The sequence below is a fragment of the Lissotriton vulgaris genome, chromosome 1_1 (genome assembly GCF_964263255.1).
Source record: "Lissotriton vulgaris chromosome 1_1, aLisVul1.2, whole genome shotgun sequence".
NCBI classification, from domain to species: Eukaryota; Metazoa; Chordata; class Amphibia; order Caudata; family Salamandridae; genus Lissotriton; species Lissotriton vulgaris.
The window spans coordinates 1,881,842,217-1,881,867,521 of record NC_141685.1 but is presented as its reverse complement, the minus strand read 5'-3'; the positions used below and the strand labels follow the sequence as shown (position 1 = coordinate 1,881,867,521).

Here is a 25,305-nt window from a genome sequence, read left to right as displayed (position 1 = left end):
AGTCTTTTTCAACACGCTTCTCCTCCCCTCAATTTCAGAGTGCAGGGCGGGGTAGGGGTGGAGAGGGGTCCCGAGAAACATGTGCTCTGCGCACACAATTTCACAGGTTTTTAGCTTATGGTGCCAAGTATCATGAGAAGGTCCTTGATGGGGCTAGGACTGAGAGGAGGGGGTTGCATCGGGTACCAGGCATCACTCTTTAGAGGGGCGCGATTGCACGGTGAGGGAGATGGCATAAACCCTCACGAGCTGCCTCCTGTGGGCTGCATGAGGAAACGGAAGACGATGACTGGAGTCCATGAACAGCCCCCTACGAGTCGATGACTCAATGTACCTGGACACGACAGCAAGCCATGCGTGGCAGGAGGTGCCAAGGGCAAGCACATTGTTGGGGATCATGAGCTGCGCTTGCCTGTGGGACTGGGGTGAGGAGGGAGATCTCTGTGAACACGAACTCCCTGTCGCGTTGGTCTGCAGCTTCCCTTGTCGGTGGAGGCTGGTGTAAAGAACGCACCTTGGTAACGAATTCCCCCTAGTAGCGGTCTAGAACTCCCCCGTAGGGTAGATGAGTCACCGTCCGTACGCCCAGGAGCTGCCCTTGTGTTTGGGGTCTAGAGCTGAGCTCCCTTTGTGGGGTGAAGGGAGAGGCCTTTCATACCTAAGCTCCCCTTCGAGTGGAGAAGTCGTGCGCCCATACGCTCTCATTCGAAGGGGGAGCGCAGTTGGCTGGGGGTGGGGAAGGCGGTATTTTGGATATATTAAACCCTCCCTTCCCCCTTCAAAGAAGACTGTGCGTGCACGAGCTTGGACTCGCGGGGGTGGGGCGGAGGTGAAGGTGTACAGAGTGCACGCGCTACCCTTGATGGGGGCGGCGGAGGCAGAAGTCGTTTGGAGCCTTTGCTGCATTGGTTGCCATAGTTACTGCCGCACAGCCCGTTCCCGCACTATTAGCATCCCTGAAGCGAAGAAGCCGGGGGCTCTGCCTCCCGCCCCCCAACACTTGTGACCAACCTTTTCATGAGATGAAAAATAACGGCGTGCGTCAACCTGCAAGGGCCCGTTACATACAGCCGAGATCCTCTGGCGTATGTCAGCCAAACACGTCCCGACCTCAGCTATGGAGCTCCCTGTCTCCCTCCACTGCATGAGGGCGCCGCTGTACACACTGCTGGGGGCTTCAAAGCACAATATCACGGGCCCTGCGTCAGCCCCGCCGCAACCCCGAGCGCGCTCTCACAAAGGAACCTTCATTTCCCTATTAAGAGCCCCGGTTAGACCCCCGAAGAACCCGCACCGTTTTCACTGCCAAGGTCATGGTGAATACTATTGAGCATTGACTGTAGGGCGTCCCTGTATACACCTCTCAATGCTCCAACATTCGATCCAATGATATCAGGCTCATGCAGGCGAGCCCTCACAACCACCCGGGAGTCAGCCAACGGCAGTGCGGCTCCCGGGGCAACCCACGATGACGAACCTTGAGCGGCCAATCCCTGCACAGCTTCAGTAGTGACGCGACGGCGCACGGGCCAATCCCGTCGCGGCGTCAGTGAGGGGGCTCGACTCCTGTGGCCAATGGGAGCGCGGCGGCTTCGATCTCAGCTACCGCAGCTCCCGGTCACGAACACAGCTTGCAGAGGGTGTTTCTGGCCCCGGGCCGCGACGGTGATTTAGCGGCCAGAGATTTTCGGGCCGCAGATCGCGGTCAGCCTGCTTCCTCGCCAGCAGATCGACACGGGGGATTATAAGGCACAGGGAAACACCACGGGTCTCCCCTCACCCCTGAATCTGTGCCGATGAGCACAGCGATCGGGCCAGCTCTTCTCGGGGGCGTTCCCGGCTTTTGGCTGACGTATCATGACGTAGCCAAAAGCCAAAGATTCTCGGGAACGCCCCCGTGTCTGGTCCGGCATTGACGGACGCCTCTCTGTTCCAATGGCTAGCCTCCATTTATGGAGCTAGCCAATGAAGCAGAGAGGCGTGTTCAAGTCACCCATACTAGAAACTACAGATTTCTCTGGAGGAGGAGCCTAACGGCTCCGCCCCCCAGCGAAACCTAAAAACAACAGGTGATGGACCGAATGTGGATCAATGTCACACACTCAACCCAGTCCAAGGATCTGGGCCTAAATCCATCATTTTTTTGCACTCCACACCACCCTGGGTTAGACAATGGCGATATGCAAATCAGCTCTGACCCTGTGCCCCATGGGAACAGTCCAGTCCGAACTACAAAAGCCATGTCCTTCCCAGAACGGAATCAAGCATCCGAGGACCGGACCGGACCGGTTTCGAGGTAACACCTCTCATCAGCCCGGCTAGCTTGACTCCAGTGGTGTGGAGTGCCTGGGACCCACGTCTGGGCATCCCCAGCGCACTTAGGGCGGAATATGCAAAAACAACAGGTGATGGACCGAATGTGGATCAATGTCACACACTCAACCCAGTCCAAGGATCTGGGCCTAAATCCATCATTTTTTTGCACTCCACACCACCCTGGGTTAGACAATGGCGATATGCAAATCAGCTCTGACCCTGTGCCCCATGGGAACAGTCCAGTCCGAACTACAAAAGCCATGTCCTTCCCAGAACGGAATCAAGCATCCGAGGACCGGACCGGTTTCGAGGTAACACCTCTCATCAGCCCGGCTAGCTTGACTCCAGTGGTGTGGAGTGCCTGGGACCCACGTCTGGGCATCCCCAGCGCACTTAGGGCGGAATATGCAAAAACAACAGGTGATGGACCGAATGTGGATCAATGTCACACACTCAACCCAGTCCAAGGATCTGGGCCTAAATCCATCATTTTTTTGCACTCCACACCACCCTGGGTTAGACAATGGCGATATGCAAATCAGCTCTGACCCTGTGCCCCATGGGAACAGTCCAGTCCGAACTACAAAAGCCATGTCCTTCCCAGAACGGAATCAAGCATCCGAGGACCGGACCGGTTTCGAGGTAACACCTCTCATCAGCCTGGCTAGCTTGACTCCAGTGGTGTGGAGTGCCTGGGACCCACGTCTGGGCATCCCCAGCGCACTTAGGGCGGAATATGCAAAAACAACAGGTGATGGACCGAAAGTGTGGGAGAGCGCGAGAAGAGACATGTGCGTGTCTCCTAAAGCGCGCGGTCACAGCCATTGACTGCAATGGCTTTGGTAAGCTTGTGCACCTCTCCTGTCTTCACTTCGCGAGCTACACGGCGACAATAAGTCTCGCTACGCAAGCAGCGCATGCGCTGCATCGGTAGCGAGACCTAAAAAGGAATTCTCCTGCAAAGAGTTAGAACATATGCACTACTTCCCACTGCGTAAAAAACAGCATTGACACAGGAGAATAAGCTGGCAGCCATTAGGGATCTTTATGTAGCACCTAGGAAAAGCTTTTTGCTACCAATGCTACAACAAAAGCTTTGATAGCTTTGATATTAAGATGCTTGACTGCATTGGACTATATGTTTATAAATAATATTTATGTTTTTATAACTGTGAACATATTATATGTTACAAGTGTATTATATCTTAAGCCATTTAATTTGATCTAAAAACATTTAAGCGCGGACTACTGGAGTGATCCAAGTATTTTGTCTATTTTCATGAATGTATTTTGCACTGGCACTTTAAATAGCGGGACGTCATGTTGGGTGCCGTCATGTGATCAAGGCCGCTTGCACGGCGGGAACGCGTTATGGCAGAAGACTGAAATAAAAAAAAATATTGCACCATTGGAGGTCTGCACTCGTCTTTGTTCCGCAAGCAGTAGGATGTACCACGAGGCGAAGTGATATATATTTCTGCCACGTGAAACTCTGTGGCCCAAAATCTCAGTGAGCGTGGGGAGCTGCTCAATGCGCTCGTTTGCGCTAAGTTTGTGATGCTTGTCAAATCAGTGTGTGTGCTTTTGCTCGAAATCGTGCACGAACAGCAAGCGAGTACAAAATCTACACGAGGATGCAGGCCAGCGCCAGCAAAAACCCAGCTCGAGCACGCCAACCGAAAATAAATTCCACTAGGAGGTAGATAGCAAAATTTTACACCCAGGCCTAAAAAATGTGTGTATGTATGTAGGTTTATACACACACACATATATATATATATATATATATATATATATATATTATATATATATATATATTTACATACATGCCCAACACTTACAGATGCAGGTTATTTTTTTTTACTTGTATGAAAAGCGGTCCACATAGTCCAAGTTGACATTCCTCTCTGAAAGAGGCAGGAATTTTGAGACAATATCACCTTCTTGTGAGAGCAAATGCACAAACATATTCTTGTTTATTTTGCATATGTCGCCCTAATTGGGAAGGGTATGCCCAGACGTGTGTCCCGTGCTCACTGCACCAGCGGATTCAAGCTAGCCTGGCTGATGAAGGATGATGCCCTGAAACTGGTCCAGGATGCTTGTTTCTGGTCCAGGGAGGACCAGGCTTGGTTTTTCAGGCTGGACTGTTCCCATGAGGAACAGGGTCAAGACTGATTTGCAAATGGCTGGGCCCAAACTGGAGTGGTGTGGTGAGCAAAAGAATAATGGATTAAACCCAGATCCTTGTGACTGGGGGTGAATGTTTGTATTGTCCTGCATTCCGTCCAACAATTGTTTCTTTTGCATATGTCACCCTAAGTTAGGGTGACCAGATTCTCAAAACAAAAAACGGGGACAGGTCATAAACATAGAAGTAGGACTACAGTTTGCAGTAACCATCGACATAAAAGTAGGACTATTTGACAGCTGTCATAGACATAGAAAAGGGACTACAATGACCGCTCCCTCCACAGACCGAGTGGGCACTGGCTATGCAGAACCTGTAGGTTGCGAAGGAAACTCACACTGTCACAGGCTGTTTGAGCAGGACCCTCAGTGTACATATATCTGTAAAGGAAACTTACAGTGCCACTATCTGTGCTGAACCTGTACTGTATAAGAGGAACGCGCACTGCCACTGCACATGCTGCCAGGCAAGTGTGTGTGTGTGTGATGCTTGCATTGGTGCTGCGTGCATTATACCTGCTCTCTACAAGACAGGTGCTTGCCCCATCACTGCCCGTGCTTTCGCTGGTGTGTATATGTGGTGTGTTGCAGCCTGAGTGGAATAAATGTAGCGGTGCGGGTATCAGCGCAGTTCACACGACTGCCCCTCAGGTGAAAGGGTTTAGTAGATATGTCACCTGTAGGATTAGGAAGACATGTGTTGTTATCCTGGCTGTCCTCACTGGACCGGATTGTGGGATCCTACGCATGACTTGCTCTTATGTACTTTTCAAAAAAAGGGCAGGATGTAAGCAGGCACAACGTTTGAACATAAGCATGATGGAAATTATACAAGATGCAATCTAATTCCTCGCCGCATACTTTGGAAGCAGAAAACTGGCGCTGACAAATGTAACTTAATTTCCTTTTCTGTGCCTCAGTTCACAATGTGGGCTACTCGAGAACATTTATTAATTCATTCAAGAGGTTTACACTGTATGTCACATAGGGAATTCATGGGTGTTCCGTATACAGGATATGTAAAAAAGAAAGCCAGTTAGTATTGGTGTCACAGAATGTGCACTCATCAACTTGCATGGTGTTCTCCCTACAGCTGTATGCCTCGGCTCAAGAGTGTCCCCACCGGTGAATCCATCATGCATTATATTAATGTGCAGATAAATTCCTCAGGTGGTAACCATGTTTAGCTTGAATTCGTAAAATACGATTTTGGTAAATGTCCAAAGGAAGATGCACAAAACTTTATAAGGAGCATCAGTTTGAAACACTTTTTTTTTAAAGCGCTTCAAATCATCACATTATTCAGGTCGACCAGATGAAAGTCATTTGTGGGGTGGCAGAAAACCTCGCCGAACATCCCTGACAAAATGGGCAATTAAGCTGAGCAAGTATACGTTATCAAAGGAGAATATTAGTGTTCTTAGTAGCGACCTGTTGTTTAAAAGACTATATACAAAAAAATGCAATACCCACTCGTTCCAGTAAATTATATCTTACTTTTTTCCTCCTAAAAACGGACAATGGCTGGGCAGTGTATTTACAGATTTGACTAGACCTTTGTCGATTTCCCCCTCTATTCCACCCCCCCCCCCCCCCCCCCCCCCCCCGGCTTTCCCTGATCAGACTGATGGACTAAGATTAACGTCAGCTTCTCCCTTTCATTGTCAGAGACTTTTGAGATCCCTTAACTGCAGAGACTTGTGTTTACACTAGGTACCGGACCAGTATTAGTAGGCGGTCACAGCAGTTAAAAGGCCCCTGTGGTGCCGCAAGCAGGGTGCGAGGATTTGTTCTAATGTGCACATGAGGCCTGATTAACATCTTTGCAACACGCCTGTGGGGGCACCTCTTGGAAGTCAGCAAAAGTACGTAGGTGGTGCTGCGTGGACAAAGAGAAGGGAAATCCAGAGAGAAAATGTCTCTCTTCATCAAAGGATTTCCCTTCCTGCTACAGCGCTCATCTCAGTGAAGTCACACGCAGTGCAAACAGAGCATGCGGCCAATCGGACTAATGAAAAACCGGGACATTTGTGTGTATAACCAGGACACTGCTCGAAAACGGGGACATTTGACTCATTTGGAGAAAAGTGTCGGGACACGGGGACACTTCTCCAAAAACGGGGACCGTCCGGGGAAAACCGGGACGTCTGGTCACCCTACCCTAAGTGGGAAGGGTATGCCCAGACGTGGGTCCCTTGCTCACTACACCACTGGATTCAAGCTAGCCTGGCTGATGAAGGGTGACGCCCTGTAACCGGTCTTAGGATGCTTGTTTCCGGTCCAGGGAGGACCTGGCTTGGCAGTTCGGGCTGGACTTTTCCCATGAGGAACAGGGTAAAGACTGATTTGCATATGGCTGGGTCCAAACTTGGGTGGTGTGGTGGGCAAAAGAATGATGGATTAAACCCAGATCCTTGTGACTGGGGGTGAATGTTTGCATTGTCCAGCAATCCGCCCATCAATTGTTTCTTTTGCACAAACATATTCTTGTGGCAGATTTCCCCAATGAAAACAAGGAGTATGTTTAGAACTGCAGAAGGAAAATGCTGATGATAGTGTTGCCAAGATAGAAATGATTTATAGGTTTGGTGTTCTTGCCTAATTCTATAGATTTTTAGGAAGGAATTTTTAAAATCACATAAAGGGCATTGTGGGCTTTGTATCCAGACCCAGTAGGCAATAAGTCTAGATTTAAAATGGAGATCCAGCGGCTGTCTAAAGTCAAATGGCAGCTTATAACAAACGTGACACTGGCAGCCTAACAGTGGATTCCTCTGAAATGAAAAAGCAATGTCATACAGAGTATAATGGAGTGATCATGTACATTGAGGTCGTTGTTGACAATGGAAAGGTGACTGGAGATCTGTATGAACAAGGGGGAAATTTGAGAAAGTGTAGAAATCACTGCTAGATTTTTTGAATGAGGGGTCAGCAGTTTTAGCATGCCCATGATCGTTAAAATCATTAAGACCTGTGAGTATGTAGCAAAATCGAAGTGGTGGGACATATGAGAACAGTATGATACATAGGGTGTAACACTTATCGGGCTCTTTGCCACGGTTAGGGTACCAAGAGCGTGGACTGCAGCACCTATTGTGCCATCCACTACAGTGGCACAACGCGCTGTGACCTGTCAAAATAAACTCCTTCTTGAAGGGAAAAAAAACCTTCCTTTAAATAAGAACCCTTTCCATGCGTTGGACTGCCACACATCACAGTGGGCGTGTGCGGAGAACAGCCAAGGGCCGTCCGAAACCCGCCCACTCAATATTTGCCCGCACCTCAGCGGAATTTGCGCAGCAGTTAACAGGTTAATAAAACACCTCTATTTAGGCCTTGTAGCCCAGAAGACAGGATGCATGGTATTTAAAAGCAGGAAATGTAGAAATGTTAACATGTTCTTGCAGTGACTAGCAGGCAAAAGCTATTTTCACTGTGGCATGCTTAGCTGTCCTGGGTACAAAACCATACAGATTAAAATACTAATACTGTATCTCAGGAAAGGAACCAGCTAAAAAAATAAACAACAATTTAATAAATATTAAAAATACAATTCAATGATGAAGTCAGAATTAAATAAATATTAAGGAGAAGTAACATTTAGAAGGTTACCTTTTACCGCCCTCTGCCAGGCCCCAGACAGTGATTAGCCTTGAATATGTGTCGTTAGCTGTGAAATACCTCCCAGGAGGGCATAACAGGCTGACCTAAATGGGCAGAGACTACTCATTCGAACTCCCCTGAATAAGCAGGGTGAGGGCTTTTGGCCTTCTTTTTGATACAACACTGTGAAACCCACAGGAGTGTCAAATCCTGTTTGACAGGTCTGTTGGGTTTAGAAATAGCACTGGGAGAGAACAGGATGCTAAGACCATTCTTGTGGTCTACTGTCTGGCTGCTGAACAACTTTGTTTTTGTCCTACCAGACTCCTGGTTAATTGCGTTCACAATGGCTGCCTCAAACTGGATTTTATTGTCAGATGTGGGAAGACACTAGGATTACCACATTACACTCGCCTCATACACCCCCAGAGCCCAAGTGTAGTGTGGCCAAAGACTCTTCGCCATCTTGAATATGCTGATTGTGGGTAGGTTTGGCCCAGGGAAATTTTACTTCATTGGTTGGCAAATGCTCAGGAGTCATTTCCACCAGCTGGCTAGTGACGTGGCATTAATGTGAAACCTCCAAACACCCACTGCACAACACTTCCTGGACCTACAGAGGATCTGAAGAGGACTGGACCTGCTGTCTGACCAAAGAGGAGCACCCAAGGACTGGAACTGCCCCCTCCTGTACCCCCAACAAATAAGTGGACTCCAAGTGTCATAAGGCTGACCTACTGTTGAAGCAATAGGAACAGCTCAAGAGGCCTTTTCCTAGAAGTACCCAGCTGACCAGGGACACATACTGGTCTCTGCTGTTGGCCTCGGCCTGGCACGCTGTGAATCTTTAAGTGCCTTCTGAGGTCTTGGGGGTTTAGAAGTACTCTCCTGTGGTGGATTGGCACTTAAAGTACCACGTCAGAGTGTAAATTCTTTGACCAAGATAAACGTGGGTGGCGTATCCACCCCATGTTCCATTGTGGTCAGCCTCAAATTGTACCATGGTCCTGATCTACAGTCACCGTTGACTACCATTAAAGCGTTGCGCCTTTTGGAGCCATTTTTACTTAAAACTTTCAAAAGGTATATCTCTGGTTCCCCTTATTGGGGTTTTTATCATATTTGTGTCATTTATTTAATTATACTCTATTTTTTTAATTCAGTTTCGGATTTTTATCGTTTAGCATTTTGACTTTTTCACTAGTATGAAGCAGTCTGAGATTGCAATGGGTAAGCAGGGATATGCATTTGGGAAGCATTCTGTGTCCATGTCTCTCATTATGTCATGCATCAATAAGTCTTTTACCTTCTACCTGTCTCAAGTGTGATGCAGTCTTTGATCTAGTATTTGCAGTCTCTTAGGCAGAAAAGGCCTCTTTACTTCATTCACTCATTGAGTTCATTCTGGAACGTCACCGTTAGTTTGTCACGTGGATTGTAAGGAGTTTTTATTCTCTCCACGAGGGAAGGGACAATATTCAGGTGATAGTGGGAATTCGATCTTTTTAGGAATTGCCATTATTTCCTTCAGGTAGCACTGCACAATTATGCTGAGGATTTAAAGTGTTCTACTGTGCCATACTTTTCAGTCCGGTTATTTCTGCCTGCAACCCTCAATTCTTAACCTTACAGAAGCTTTCTTTTAACTTGGTAAAGTTTGTTTTGTTAATACCACCAAATAGTGAATTCAAATCTTGCAAATCCGGCAACTACTTGATTTCCACAACCTTAGAAATACATTTTGTGCTAACAACCAAGCATAATATAAATAGATTACACACATGATTAGAAATCCCCTGAGCTAAGAAACAAGAATTACCACCCATGGGGATTTATTCAAGTTCACCTTATAAATCCTCTCCATTCGTAAATGGATATCAATCTGGAACTCTTATAATAAAATCAACAGATTAAAAAAAAATGTAAAACTCTGTGAAAAAGCTGGTATGGTCCAAAGGAAGAAATTTTGTTTGTGTAAGAATAAAATTAAATGCAGTTTTAAGTAGGCTGAAGAAAAATATTTTTTAACTAGATGAACAGTACAAAATAGAGGTATTATTGCGGTTAACAGTGCAGTTTTCATCAATCTGTGTTACATCAGAAGTAAACTCTGGTGGAGTACCTACTATCCACATCAGAATTTGATTAGGACCAACTACGGAGTTTATAAATTAATTCTTTAGGCTTTTAATTTCAGATGTTCCGGCAGAAGACGAAGATTCTCCCAATAATTTATAACAGGTCACAAAGAAAAAAAAAAGAAGAAAAAGAAAAGGGGCATCTGAAATCAATATCCAACACATCCAAGCAATTTGAGCTAGCAGTTGACAAAACAAGAACAATGGAGGAGTACAATTTTCATATATGAGTAAATTGCTAGTAAGTATTTACAATGTACCAATGTCATGTATATAAAAAAAGTACCACTTATGTAATGCAAATAGGGGTAATTTGCCCTGTAAAATTAAAAGCACTGACATAAAGTCAATAAGACCTTTAAATTTGCCATTGTACGTATGAAATTTAGCCAAATATGTCTTACCACAATCATTCTTCCATCTGCTGTGATTACAGCCACTGTTCCTAGCAACTTAGTTAAGGAATCCAATTTCCACTGTACAAATTTAACATGCTATATTGGATAATGTTAAGACCACAGACAGGGACATATTACTGGTGCTTTGTAGAGGACATTATCTTGTGAATCATCTAGCGCAGGAATCTCCACCCACTTTTATGATGAGACCTACTTCTGATCACTGAAATTAAATAGGGCCACTCATGAAACATTTTCACTGCTAAAATAGAGCCCACATCCATTAAGACTATAATTTTCACCACTTCCGGTACTATCACTGATAGTGTCCCCCTTACATTATTCTTTCCTAACCAGTGTTCACACATGAAGTGTGACTAATAGAGTGAAGCCTGCAACACAGCAAATCCCTATGCAACTCTGCTGGACAGAGTTGGGACAGGAGGTCTTGATGCAGTAACCTACCTAACCCACCACCCAGCAGTCATGTGATCGTGTGTATTTATCTGCAAGGCTGCACACAAAGTGTGCAGCCTTGCAGATGGTTTGGCTGGTTAGGACTCCAAAGGTCTTTGAATGACTAGTTCAGTCTCCTTCAATGATTTCAGCCCTCTCTATGACCTAATGGTCTGGGATACACTTCCTGAAGATACTTCCAGGGAGCAGGTGAGTAACAGGTAGCCCCTTAGCTACTCACTGGAGACTGTGAACTAGAGGTTGGCTGGTACTCAAACACTGTATGTTTACATGCTTATAAGGGCCACTATTTATGGCAAGCGGCACTGTTGGTGGGTCTGGTCGCCCTGTTAGTTCCCCATCGGAATACTTATCTTAACTCACATTTAGCTCTGCACTTTAATGAAGACATCTATCATTGATATATGCAACACAAATACCTTCCAAATAATCTTGAAAACAACACACACACACACACACCTTTTTCTAAGCAGGCCAACAAATAATAAATTCAAAGGGGGTGGGGGTTGAAGACTATACTGCCTAGTGATTGTCTGATATAACAAATGCTGAAATGAAGAAAATAAAATTCAAAGAAAGGTCACAAGACATGGCAGATGGCTCTAACCAGTGCTGATACAAACTGGGAACTAGCTGTATTATAGGCTCGGCAGCTATTCTAGACCTGGAATTCGGTTCATTGACAGGCAATGCAGTGTGCATATACAAGGACGTGTACAGAGAATATACCTTTAATGTCTCTTTTACTGTGAAGATCTGTGGTCTGCAGGCAGTGAGCTTTTATTTTTTTATTGCAGAATGGCTGTCTGCTAGTCCCTTCCTTCATAGTCAATTAGTAACTCAATTCCTAGCCCAAAGCAGCTGGAAGGCAAAAAGGGCTCTGCTGGGACCGGGCATCTCGATTATTATGTAAAACAAAGACACTCAATTTACACTTCATAAACTGACAAGAAACTCAGATTTGAAAATGTTTTGCCTTTCATGTCAGGTTTATCTATATCTACTTTACACTAATAAACCAGTTTGTACGGCACACAATATAAACTATTTTGGGGCACTAAATGAAAGTGCTTATTTTCCAATGAAAATCATTTATCAACCTTAGAATAACGTTAGGATGCAGGTTCTATGCTGCTACTTGCAGCGGTCGAATAACTAACTAGATAATAGCCTTTTACCTACAGGTTACGGTTAAAGAAAAAGCTTTAACCCACTGAGATAGCTTATATAGAAATCCATGACCTGTATGCTACACATAATTCTCTGTAACGGTCAAATTAGCCCTCTGAGCTTTGTTATGTTGATTCAAACCGATAACCAGACACTTACAAACAATTCTTCAGCAACTGCAACTACCACATAAGTGGTCTTACCAGGATTATAACTAGGTGAAATCTATGTCACAGAGGCACAATTTCGCATAATTTCCAGCATTTTGAGTTATGCTCACTATGCGAAATGCCCACAATTCAACCCTGTTGTGTAATTTCCTGTATGGGGAAAAAATCCTATTGCAGGATCACCGGAACAATGTTAATGAGCAGAATGTGCACAGCTGCTGTTCACGTCATTTGCTATTTAAAACACAAAAAAACAACCACAAACTTAATGCCAGGGGAGAGGGGAGGGGGTGATCTTTTCTGACGGTTAACATTACTTCTTGGAATGTTAAGGGATTGAACTCCCCACAGAAACGCCAAAACATGTGGAAGTATTTGAATGATCACAAATTTGAAGTGGTAGCATTGCAAGAAACTCATCTTAAGAGGGAAGAGGTTTCTAGGTTGCGTCACAGGAGCTACCCGATGGGATGTGTTGTGGAAACCCTTAAAGGATTGTCCTCCCAATACATACCTTAGCACTCCCACCCGTACGACTCTGGCTACTTGGGACAAGGTTACCAAGAGGGCGGGGTGACTTCTTTCCCTTCCCAGTACACGCCCATTCATTTTAATCCAGATTTCCCTCCGGCGTTACATGAGGGGCCCTTTGATTGCTGGAGGTGGGGGATTGCCTCAAAATAGCTGATCTGTTCTGCTATGGGGAGGCCTTAATGTATGCCGAATGTAGAAAGGAATTTGCGCTTCCGCAGAGTGAACAGTACCACTACTTTCAGCTAAAACATTGGGTCTTGACACCTCCGATCCGAGAGGCGGCTACTAGGGAGCTTACGGAAATGGAAAAGTTTGTGGCCCTTAGGGCGGGTTCTATGAAGGGTGCCATTTCGACTATCTACGATATGTTACTCTGCACTGCACACTCCCCACTGGCACGTTATATGACCTTTTGGGAGCAAGTCTTGGGGAGGGACATTACAGATGGGGAATGGTCTCATATTTGGAAGGATATCTCCAAGCATAATAGGTCACTGACTCTCCGAGAAGCCCACTATAAACCCCTATATGATTGGTACCTATACCCTTCTAAGCTTCGACGCATCTTTCCAGATACCTCAGATCTTTGTTGGCGGGGATGTGGGCTCCAGGGGGACTTTAGGCATATATGGTGGGACTGCCCTAAGATTTGCCCTTTTTGGGACAAGATTCTATCTCATATCAAAGACATATTGGGCTACCCGATTCCGACTTCCATTGACTTTGCTCTCCTTGGCTTTCGAGATCCCCTCCTGACCAGGCAAACTAAGGCTGACAAAGCGATTATGTGGACGTGCCTGGGGGCAGCCAAACTCACTTTAGCAGCTGCATGGAAAAAGACAGAGGCCCCGGTAATTTTGTTGTGGCATGCCAGACTATGGAGGATCATATCCATGGAGCGCCTGTTGGACATTTTCCAGAATGACCATGAAGACTTTGTGCTCCGTTGGGGGCCTCTGGTGACCTTTTTGTCTCTGGGTCTGCCCTCTGCGGTCTGTCCACCGACGGTGCGGGCCATGCACCTCTTCCAACTATAGGTTCTCCCTGCTCGATCCTTTGGCCTCAGGGGACCCCTTAGCTATATTATGGATTGGCCTGAATCTCACCACTAGTTGATGTGCCAATGTCCAATTCTGCCTCAGCTGTACTATTTTCATACTGTTTTCATTATCATTTCGTCACCACCGGATTGAAGGGGGGGGGGTGTTCTGTTCTGGGGCAGAGGTGTTATATGTTCTTGAAAATGGCATCATACACTTTGTACAGGGAATTACAAGCATAGGGATTATGCGAAGATGAACACATCATAGCTATCTGTATTGCAACCCCGGAAACTGCACGGCCCCTTGTACCCTTGTGGTTGCTATCTTCTGTGTTTTGCATTGTTTGATGCTTTATAAAAAGTCACATTTGAAGAAAAAAACGTAATGCCGGGTTTGCATGCAGTTCATGAAATGTTTTTGAAAGTAAATGTAATCATGCTAAATGAAATAACATGAATTGTATATACTACTAATTATACCCTCACATTTGCTGGCCAAACATAGACATCTGTTACAGGTACTACAAACCACCACGTTGTTTTAAAAATGCAGTGTGTTTGTGACAACTAAGTAAGCCAGGACATTTCTACCATCACATTTTCATTATTAGACCAATTTATTTGCAGGGTGATATTTAAAATAAAAAAATGGGGGAATGAATAAGCTGACTGACATGGGCTCAGCATCTCATTACTCTACTTCCTTTCTGCTAATTTCCTCATATCGGGGTTTCCAGAGTAAAAGTTTCCATTTGTAACACAAACCATATTTGTCTGGGGCTGCTTCCTGCCTGGTCTAAACACAAAAAGACAAGTCAATATGTTTAACCATTCACTACAGTCCCGTCCGCCAGCATGGACACATGCCAATTGTTAATCCTTTTGTTGAAAAAGCCCTGTGCTGTCCCTCTACAGTGCAAAAACAACAGACGGATCTCCCTCTTTCCAAAGCCTAGAAAAAGTCTTGGAGAAGATTGTAAAGAAGAATCTCTCATTATGTCTTGAGACAAATAGTTTTTTACATCCTTCGCAGACTGGCTTTAGACCAGGAAGTAGCACAGAAACAGCTTTGTTTGCAGCTACGGAAGAACTGAGAGCTCTCCTGGATCAAGGCGGCTCAGCGGCTTTAATTCACTAGATCTGAGCGCAGCCTTTGATACAGTCTCCTTTCCCGTCTTGGTTCAAAGGCTGATATCACTGGGACTGCGCTAAAATTGCTTGCCTCCTTCCTTGAAAATACAATTTTTTAAGTGTGTGAAGAACCTACACTGTACATAATCTACTTCCTAAAATATGGGGTTCCTCAAGGTTCGTCACTAAGCCCCATTTTCTTGTATGTTCTCCCATTTGGCAGAGATTGTGAAGGTTTATTGTTTTTTTAATTGCATCTTACACAAATCATCATCCCCCTCTCTCCCCACACAGAAAAGACACCCAACCAAATCAGTAACTACTTAAAGCATGTAATAGAATGGAAGTCTGCGAGCAGTTTGAAATTAAATGGAGCAAAGACAGAAGTGCTGGTGATCAGTAACAATCCTGCCCGTTGGATGGAGGTGAGCTGGCCGGATTTTTGTCTGCACCCAGCCCCCACCTAAAGCAGAGGTCAGGAGCCTGGTCTTTTGGATCAACAGAATACTCCCTATAGAGTTTTAGGCCTAGAAATCGGCATGAAACTTTTCAGCCTACTCAAGACACTGAGAAAACTGTTAAAATGGCTGCAGGAACCCTCATGTAGAGTGGATGTGCAAGGTCTAGTATTATCATGACTTGATTATGGCAACTCCTTATATCGGGGGTGGGGAGGAAGGGCAGAGGGGGGGAAGAGTCCAAAATCTGTCATAAAAAGACTCCAGGTAACACAAACTGCTGCAGCCCAAATTAAATAAAAAATCCCTAAACATCAGGCGGCCAAAGCGGCCCCGACGGCCTTGCATTGGCTTCCAGTGTTAAAAAGAATTCAGTTCAAGTCACTCTGTCTTTCACATCGAGCAATGTACTAGAAGGGGCCTTGGCTATACAGAGATTGTTGACCTAATATCCTACCAGGGGTGGAGGATGCTCATTTGCTTTCCTTGTTCTCAAACTCTGGAACATTCTTCCATTGGAAATAAGAAAGATCGAGTCGGAATTAAGATTCAGAAAACTTTTAAAGATGGCTCTTTTCAGCTAACATGTACGCTTTGGGCAATGCAACCAAAAAATGTTTTAGCCCTGGGAGGCCCTTCTGGGTAGCCATGCTCTTTAGAAATCTACATGAATAGAATTAAAAATTAAATGGAAAACGCACCCACCCCCATTCTAATTCCTTAAAATAAAATTAATGAAAGATCAATAGAATTAAACCGGATAGCATAAATACAAAAGTGCTATCACTCTGGAGCAGATAAAAACCAAACTAGAATACCATTTGGGTATGTTTAGACTTGTGGAATACAATGCAATTTACTGAAACTTCCGCAACCACTGTCCACAGACAAGACAAAACATACTGAACTGGCTAATTTCTGCAATAAAAAAAGATCCTTACAGTAAGAAAATAAGGATCTAGATCAGATACCCCAAATGCACTTAGCTTAACAAAACTACATATTGATACTTTGACCTTAAATTCCCCTACAGCCAAAACCGACCCGGAGTAAGTTGTTGCCACAACCACACCTTCCAGTTATCAACTTGAACAAATACACTAATAATCTCGCCAAACCAACCTGAACCTCTAAGAGAATTTCTGACAAAACTAGACCTTTTTTTAATAGTATTGAACTAAAGTTACGCAGATTTATATAAGGATTAATAAAAAATACCTCCCATTTATTACTTAGGGACTGCCTTCCCAAAATACAAAACTGGATGTCCAGATGGAAACTAAAATCGATTCAAAACAACTCTGACAATACAGCAATAAGATGATATGGGGTCAAACAAGCATGCATTTATTTTAATTTGATAATGGTCTAACAAATTAAAAATTCTTGGGTACATGGTGAAACCTTCACAGCACACAGAACAAGCATTGGCATAACCAATTGGTCTTGCATTTGGGACCTTATAAGTGTTTAGCCATGCAACAGTTGGTGTTGTTGCACCAAGGATATTCTGCTGCATAATTAAATACTTATCGGGTCCAAAAAGCGAGACCTATTGGCTGTGCCAATGCTAGTTTGTTTTGTGTTGCTGTTTTGTTTAAGTTGCCAGATCTACAATAGCTGGACATGGTTTTTGTTAACAGTTCATTGCATCAAATGAACTCGTTTTCATTGCTCTGAAAATTATTTCCATTCTGGTTGTAGGAAGCAGTCATTCCAGGGGGTGTGGGAGCTGACTAGCTGTGCGCATGCTCCAAACATTGCAAATGAGGAAAAGCCTGTTGCAGGCGCAATTTACAAGTGTGGAGTGAGTGAGCCACAGGCAGCATGACTCACTCACACAGGAGTTCATGCACTGCACATGTACACTCGGCATGGTTTAAGGAAACTCGACCCACTCCCTCCCAGGCATCGAACACATATTTACCAAGAAACTCTGAGAAGAGCCTGCCTGCTGGACTGACAACTGGTGGTGTTTGTGCCTGGCGAAAGTGTGCACTGACAGCTGGTGGTGCGCGTGCCCGGTGGTAGCGTGCACTGACGGCTGGTGGTGTGTGTGCCTGGTGGAAGCGTGAACTGACGGCCAGTGGTGTGTGTGCCTGGTGGTAGCGTGCACTGACGGCTGGTGGTGTGTGTGCCTGGTGGAAGCGTGAACTGACGGCCAGTGGTGTGTGTGCCAGGTGGAAGCGTGCACCGACGGCTGGTGGTGTGTGTGCCTGGTGGAAGCGTGCACTCACGGCTGGTGGTGTGTGTGCCTGGTGAAAGCGTGCACTGACACCTGGTGGTGTGTGTGCCTGGTGAAAGCGTGTACTGACGGCTGGTGGTGTGTTTGCCTGGTGGAAGAGTGCACTGACGGCTGGTGGGGTGTGTGCCCGGTGGAAGCATGCACTGGCGGCTGGTGGTTCGTGTGCCCGGTGGAATTGTGCACTGATGGCTGGTAGTGTGTGTGCCCGGTGGACGCGTGCACTGACGGCTGGTGGTGTGTGTGCCTGGTGGAAGCGTGCACGGACGGCTGATGGTGTGTGTGCCTGGTGGAAGTGTGCACGGACGCCTGGTGGTGTGTAGGCCTGGTGGAAGCATGCAATGACGTCCGGTGGTGTGTGTGCCTGGTAGAAGCGTGCCTTGACGGCTGGTGGGGTGTGTTGCTGGTGGAAGCATGCACTGGGGGCTGGTGGGTTGTGTGCCCAGTGGAAGCGTGCACTGATTGCTGGTGGTGTGTGTGCCTGGTGGAATCGTGCACTGATACCTGGTGGTGTGTGTGCCTGCTGGAAGCATGCACTGATACCTGCTGGTGTGTGTGCCTGCTGGAAGCATGCACTGATACCGGGTGGTGTGTGTGCCTGCTGGAAGCATGCACTGATACCTGGTGGTGTGTGTGCCTGGTGGAAGCGTGCACTGACGGCTGATGGTGTTTGTGCCAGGTGGAAGCGTGCACTGACGGCTGGTGGTGTGTGTGCCAGGTGGAAGTGTGCACTGACGGCTGGTGGTGTGTATGCCTGGTGGAAGCGAGCAGTGATGGCTGGTGGTGTTGGTTCCTGGTGGAAGCTTGCACTGCTTGCTGGTGGTGTGTGTGCCTGATGGAAGCGTGCACTGACGGCTGGTGGTGTGTGTGCCTGGTGGAAGCGTGCACTGCTTGCTGGTGGTGTGAGTGCCTGGTGGAAGCGTGCACTGACGGCTGGTGGTGTGTGTGCCAGGTGGAAGCGTGCACTGACGGCTGGTGGTGTGTATGCCTGGTGGAAGCGTGCACTGCTTGCTGGTGGTGTGTGTGCCTGGTGGAAGCGTGCACTGACGGCTGGTGGTGTGTGTGCCTGGTGGAAGCGTGCACTGACGGCTGGTGGTGTGTGTGCCTGGTGGAAGCGTGCACTGCTTGCTGGTGGTGTGTGTGCCTGGTGGAAGCGTGCACGGACTGCTGGTGGTGAGTGTGCCTGGTGGAAGCGTGCACTGATGGCTGATGGTGTGTGTGCCTGGTGGAAGCGTGCACTGACAGCTGGTGGTGCGTGTGCCCGGTGGAAGCGTGCCTTGACGGCTGATGGTGTGTGTGCCTGGTGGAAGCGTGCACTGACGGCTGGTGGTGTGTATGCCTGGTGGAAGTATGCACTGGTTGCTGGTGGTGTGTGTGCCTGGTGGAAGCGTGCACTGATGGCTGGTGCTGTGAGTGCCTGGTGGAAGCGTGCACGGATGGCTGTTGTGGGTGTGCCTGGTGGAAGCGTGCACGGACGGCTGGCGGTGTGTGCCTGGTGGAAGCGTGCACCGACGGCTGGTGGTGTGTGTGCCAGGTGGAAGCGTGCACCCACGGCTGGTGGTGTGTTTGCCTGGTGGAAGCGTGCACTGACGGCTGGTGGTGTGTGTGCCTGGTGGAAGGGTGCACTGGCGGCTGGGGGTTTGTATGCCTGGTGGAGCGTGCACTGACGGCTGGTGGTGTGTGTGCCTGGTGGAAGCAGGAGCATTCACAATGATAGAAGACACAAATGAAACTGCCGAAGAGGAGGGGGAGAAGGGAGTGGGAGTGCCAGCAGAGCAGCATGATTCACAGCTAAAAAACACAAATGAAGCTGACCATGAGGGAGGGGGAAGAGGGAGGGGGAAAAGGGAGGGGGTGGTGCAAGAAGAGGAGCCTGATTACAGCAATAAAAACACAGATAGCAGCTGTGCAAGAGCTCGTGAACGCAAGCTGTAGGCCAGCAAAAGCCTCTGGTGGCACTTTTAAAAGCCACTTACTAAATGTCTCGAAGATTCAGCGCATGCGCTGTCTCAGGCGAGACCTAAAAAATGTATTGCAAAAGGGTTCAAAGCAACACCGAAGATCTAGAATTACATCTCTAAAAGTATCAGACATGAACCTCTTCCGAATTATTCAAAAAACACCCGAACAATCGCCTACTCATGAAAGTGGTAGCCACCTTGAGGCATTCTCTGCACAAATAACTGATAGCCACCACTATTAAATGCAACTTCAAGGTCTGTGGACGCCTGTCTAATCACATCTAATGGCTTGCTTCGAGGGCCTTTGTAATTACTAAACTAGAAATCTAAGCATGCCTTTTCTGCACCCTTAAGCCATCAAATGCATGTATTTTCCTTTGTTTTTGAACAATGAATATATGTTGTTTTGTAAATAGGACCACATCCGCAAAGTAAAGCACTCCAACGTCCTTTTTTATGTAGTGGACGCTAAAGAAACATCTAAAACAGGTGTCTTCAACCAGCCAATCACAAGCTGCCAGTAGCTCCCAGACACATTCAGAGTAGCTCACGGACTTGTGTTCAGAGTTCATTTTTAAATAAGTACAAGGTCATATTTTCCTTTTAAAGTTATGGGTTGGCTGTGTTTATTTTACACTATTATAATCAGGCTGCAGATAGCAGGGCCTGATAATGAGAAGTTATCAGTGAGAGTCATGGCCCGGGCTGGGGCACAGAGGTGAAAATCTGAAACACTGAGGTATTTAACTCTTAAAATAAAAGTCCTTATCAACTCAATGTTGGTGAGCTGTGAACAAAATGATGTTTCTGAATGCTTTGAATGGGAGAAGGTTAAATTGTAAAGTTACCTTAATGATTAAGTTAATTTCATTTTAAATTTTCTCCTATTTCAAAGTGTCACATTTACAAACAACAGGCCTCTTGCTTCCAGTGGCTAGTATACACTGTGCCGTTTGTATATCTGAAAAATACAGTCATTGTTTTCAATGAGAGAAATTTAAAGTGCAGAAAAATGTTTCATATAATGAACATTTTTGCAGAACATTTTTCTGCGCTTTAAATTTCTCCAATTTAAAAAAAGGATTGTGTGTTTCTCTTATACATGTAACGGTACCACGTATGGCAGACGATACTTCCTGTGCTGAAAGTACATACGACACAGGCTCTCAGTCACCTATACAAATATATCCCATTCATACATCCCCAAATACCACGCTCACCGACACACATGCCAGCCCTTAGTGCCCCATGCCAAAGTATTTAGTTTAGACCATAGCATCTGGCTCCATTGACATTAGGCTTTAAGTCAATGAAGCTGGGTGTGGTAGTGTCTGGTAACGATTTGCTTGTCCTTCAGAAGCTCACAATGATGTTCACTGATCAGAAGTAGCTCTCACTAAAGAAAAGGTTTGAGACCCGATCTAAAACATATTTTTCGAACAGGGCAATAATCCATACAGGGGAGCTCCCAGAAATCAATTCCATAGAATTCACGAAAGGCTAACTTGTAGTCCCCGCTGTCACTGCTTGAGTGTAGGTACAAGCAAAGCCTTAACTAATCTGTTTTATTCCCAGAAAAGAAAACCTGTTCCACAGTGATCCATGCTATTTAAGAGCAGGATACATTTTTGTACCGCTCAGAAAGAATAACTGCCTCCTTATGGCAAATCGTATATTTGGGAGAGTGATTGATATAAACTTATTAAGGGAATTGTTTGCTTAAAAAATTAAATTGCACTGCTTAGTTTTCTCCTTAGCTAAGGATCTGATGCGACCGGATAGCTTAATGATCTATTCTAAGCATTTCCTGAAGAAAACTTAAGTATAACTTGTAGCGCTTACACATTTAATTCATCCGTAGTTTAATTAATAGGTTAAAACCTACGCTATAAACTTCACGTTCCTACGAAGAAGGCTCAATGAAGCTCAATGCAAAACACAAATTATGTGAGAACAAATCATTTGGGAAATATGGAAAAAAGGAAACTCTTTACCTCTTGCCACAGAGAGATCATGCAGGTGAGATATAAAGCACTCTAATAGTATCAGGTGCATACAATTTCTGGAACGGGAATCAAAGCTGACAGGATGTTCAGTAATTTCGTGATCTCAATACTCGAGCAACACCAGATTGTATTAGTGTCGAACAACCCCACCCCCAAAAAGCGAAACCACATACTAAGATAAAGTAGGTATTAGGTAGTCGTCTTGGATCTCTAACTACTTCAATGAAATTAATCCATTACACAGATATCATAAAATTCGTAAAACAAGCACCGGCAACATAAGCAAGGATACGGTTGATGTAATTCTCCAAAGCCGACGTCATCGTCTCCCAGGAAAAAAAACTAACCCAAACAAAAAATAAAATTTGAACTGCAACGTGAATCACAAAGGTAACGTGCACGAAAAATGCACTGAAACAAACGTCCACAAAACCTGCGTGTTCCGGTCTAAAGCCAGGGGAGGGACCACGTCCCAAGAGATGGCCATCGTAGAGTCAGGCAACCCCCGGCCTTACACTGCTGTGAGCATGGAAACAGAAAGGAGCGCAGTAAAGCATTGAATAAATAACATGACGGCTACTTAGGCACCCCCTCCCCCCAAGTTGCAACACCATTTCGTTGCATTATATACAATATAAAATCATTCTTACGAAAGAATTACTGAGTCTGGTTGATGAAAATCTCTGCATTGTGTTTTTTTCTGTACGTAGTAAAAAGTAATTAAAGCATACGTTTCGTATTTTTAAATAAGGGGAGAAGGCGCATTTTGCCAAGGGTTCCGTTTATTTTAGGTTATGTCTTAGGTAAGTTATATTTGTCCATTGTCATTGTAATTTATGCGTTTGTCGTTGAATGCTTGCGAAACCTCTATTTTCTGCCATGTCCGCTCTAATTACCTAGTTTAAAATCTAGGTCATATCTTTCATTTCCGGGTGAAAGGTAATAGGGGATAGTATAACGGAAGCAAACTTGTAGTGCGGAGCCGGTCTTTGCTGCCTGAAGCTTTCTCTGTTACACTTTGCTTCGTATTTTTTCGTGGTGTACACTACTCCTAGATGACCGATTCGTATATGTTAAAGTCGTTCCTGGGAGTTCGGAGGTGTAGGCATTTTGGTACAGCACTCCTGCGAAGCGTTGTTTTCGTCAGAGGTCTCAGTGCATTAAAAAATCATGGAAACTGATCCTGAGTGCAATGGGACGGTGGTGGGGGTGGGGGTAGGGCGTGTGGTGGCTTAAAGCGTGGCTAAACAATCCAAAATGGTCTTTCACATTCCGGTAATGGCTCATAAAATAATGCACACCTTAAATGAAAAATAAAGCAAGTTACACCAATCTGTGGGAACGCACTCTGTTTTACGTTATGAAACCTCTACTGGTTAATGCATCACTACCGATGTCTGTGTAACAAGAAGGCCTTAGGATTGAATCCTGGTTGCTGCACTAGGGCGTGTGTATTTTTAGTGTTATGAAGTCCCAGCATGTCGATGTAAAAAAAAGACTGCCAAACAAGTATTCGAATAAATGTAGGGTTAGGATTAAAAACCGTGTTTACAAACTATAGATTTTAGTAATACGCAGCTGTACCTAGTGCAAAATTATTTAACAAAATCTATTAAATACACACATTCCAGAGCTCCGCTGATGATTACACTCTTATAATACCTCTAAAAAAATTTGTATTATCTAAACGCTTTGGTGCAGCGCTGCTCCAAAAATTCTTCATAAATCATTACCTTCACCTTACGGAGCTATTTACTATTTTCTCTCAAATGGGCCCATAACTTCTACTATTAATTCATTCACACATTTATTCTGCTCCAAGGATTCAGTGAAAGCCAAAAGGAGAGCCGCGGTGCTATAGCGGAGTGCCTAATCTTAAAATATTTACACCTGCAGTTTTTAATTCTAATACCATGGTTTTTCTGAAAGAAATATTTAAAATACCCCACTATTCATTTTAGATGGATCAGCTAGTAAAAGTTAACTAAAGGACAACAAGACCTGCTTAATTCTCCATTTATTTAATTTTTATTTAGTGATTTGATCTCCTAGCATGATCTCTACGTTCTAGTCGAAGAAAATAATTCAGTTATGCATTAATAATCCTGAAAGAAAAGTTAAATTCAAAATATTTTATTTATTAGCATGACAGTTTAGGAAATAAGTTAAAAGTATATTACCCAGATGTAGAGACGCAGACATCAGCACAAAACAAAATAGTTCTCAAAGAAACACCTCTATCTCTATCGATGTTTCCCTCTCATAGGACTTCTCACCCATTCAAAAGTTAAGGTTCAGAAAAAAGTCCCTGCGCCATAAGAAAAATTGCGCAGACCGACAGCATCTCGGGGTGCAAAGATTAAGTCAAAAAGCAAGCTCTTTTCAAAGTCCTAAATGTACTCTGTTATACCCTTTTTCACTAACTTATCTATCTAGATTCGTCACTTTTATGTCCTAGAATGTCAGTGATTGGTCATTTTAGAGTTGGATGAGACTCACTTAATCGCTTTACTGTTCAATTTATGCAAAGTCATCATTATGACTAAAAAAATAGTGGTGCTATTGTTCAAATTTTACTTCCTTTGAAGTGTCCTCTAAATTGTTATTCGGTGTCTCATTCCCACGAGTTAACTTGCTGACTTCAACAAACTTGGCATGTACTCCATGTAGCGGGGCACGCTGTCCTTGACCCATACTGCTCAGGCACAGGCAGCTCGCGCTTCCAGTTGGCGCATGCATACTTAGGCCGCCACCTCGGAATCACAGTCAGCTTCCATTTTGTTTTGGTCACACAGGCCTCAATTTAGGAACTATTCCAGAAACAACACAAATAAACGTACATTTACGAAATAAAGCCTTTCTGTTTACCTCCCCCTTCTAATAATCTCCCAGTTAGTATTTACCTAGCTTTAAGCAACACATATGCGTGTTTTTACTTACCAATCTTCATGATTTATGCCACAAATAAACAGACAAAAAGCAAATTCATGCAATTTTCAATTAGATTTTAACAAATGCATACCTTTTATGACACGATATATGGCAAATTAGTAAATTATGCTTGGCTATTTCATGCAAATTAATATCCCACGTGTATTTCTGTGTGTGCATTCTATTCTATGTTGGTTAATTTCAAAACCACACTTTTAGTACATATTGTTATAGAAAGTTATTTTTACAAGGGGTGTACAAAAAAAATTTGTTTCCACCTTGCTCCATCAGCTTACCCCTTTGGTGATTTTATCACCAAATATCTCCCAAAATTTAGAAAAATGTTCTCAACATGTTTCAAATTCTTTTTCATTAGTACGTGTTATATTTCTGTTTCTTCTAGTTTCTTTCTATCTTGATAAAACTTTTCTTTAAATTGTTCCATTTCAATATCACCTTTTTCCCTTTCCCTGTCTTGTTTTTCTTCAATCTTTTTCTTCAAAGACCTTTTGACATTTTATTCTTGCCTACATTGACA

At 44.8% G+C, this 25,305-nt stretch overlaps 1 protein-coding gene across 1 annotated transcript in view; it reads right to left on the bottom strand.

Annotated features, from left to right (window-relative positions):
• The window catches only part of LSM8 (LSM8 homolog, U6 small nuclear RNA associated), a 78,310-nt gene extending 55,961 nt beyond the window's left edge, over nucleotides 1-22,349 (bottom strand). Inside the window, exons 1-2 of the mRNA XM_086938276.1 lie at nucleotides 22,129-22,349; nucleotides 10,652-10,692 (exon numbers count right to left, since the gene is read on the bottom strand). Of these exons, the coding sequence (XP_086794402.1) occupies nucleotides 10,652-10,692; nucleotides 22,129-22,159 (72 nt within the window). The 5' untranslated portion in view covers nucleotides 22,160-22,349. The remainder of the gene's footprint in view (nucleotides 1-10,651; nucleotides 10,693-22,128) is intronic.
• Between the last annotated feature and the right edge of the window lie 2,956 nt (nucleotides 22,350-25,305).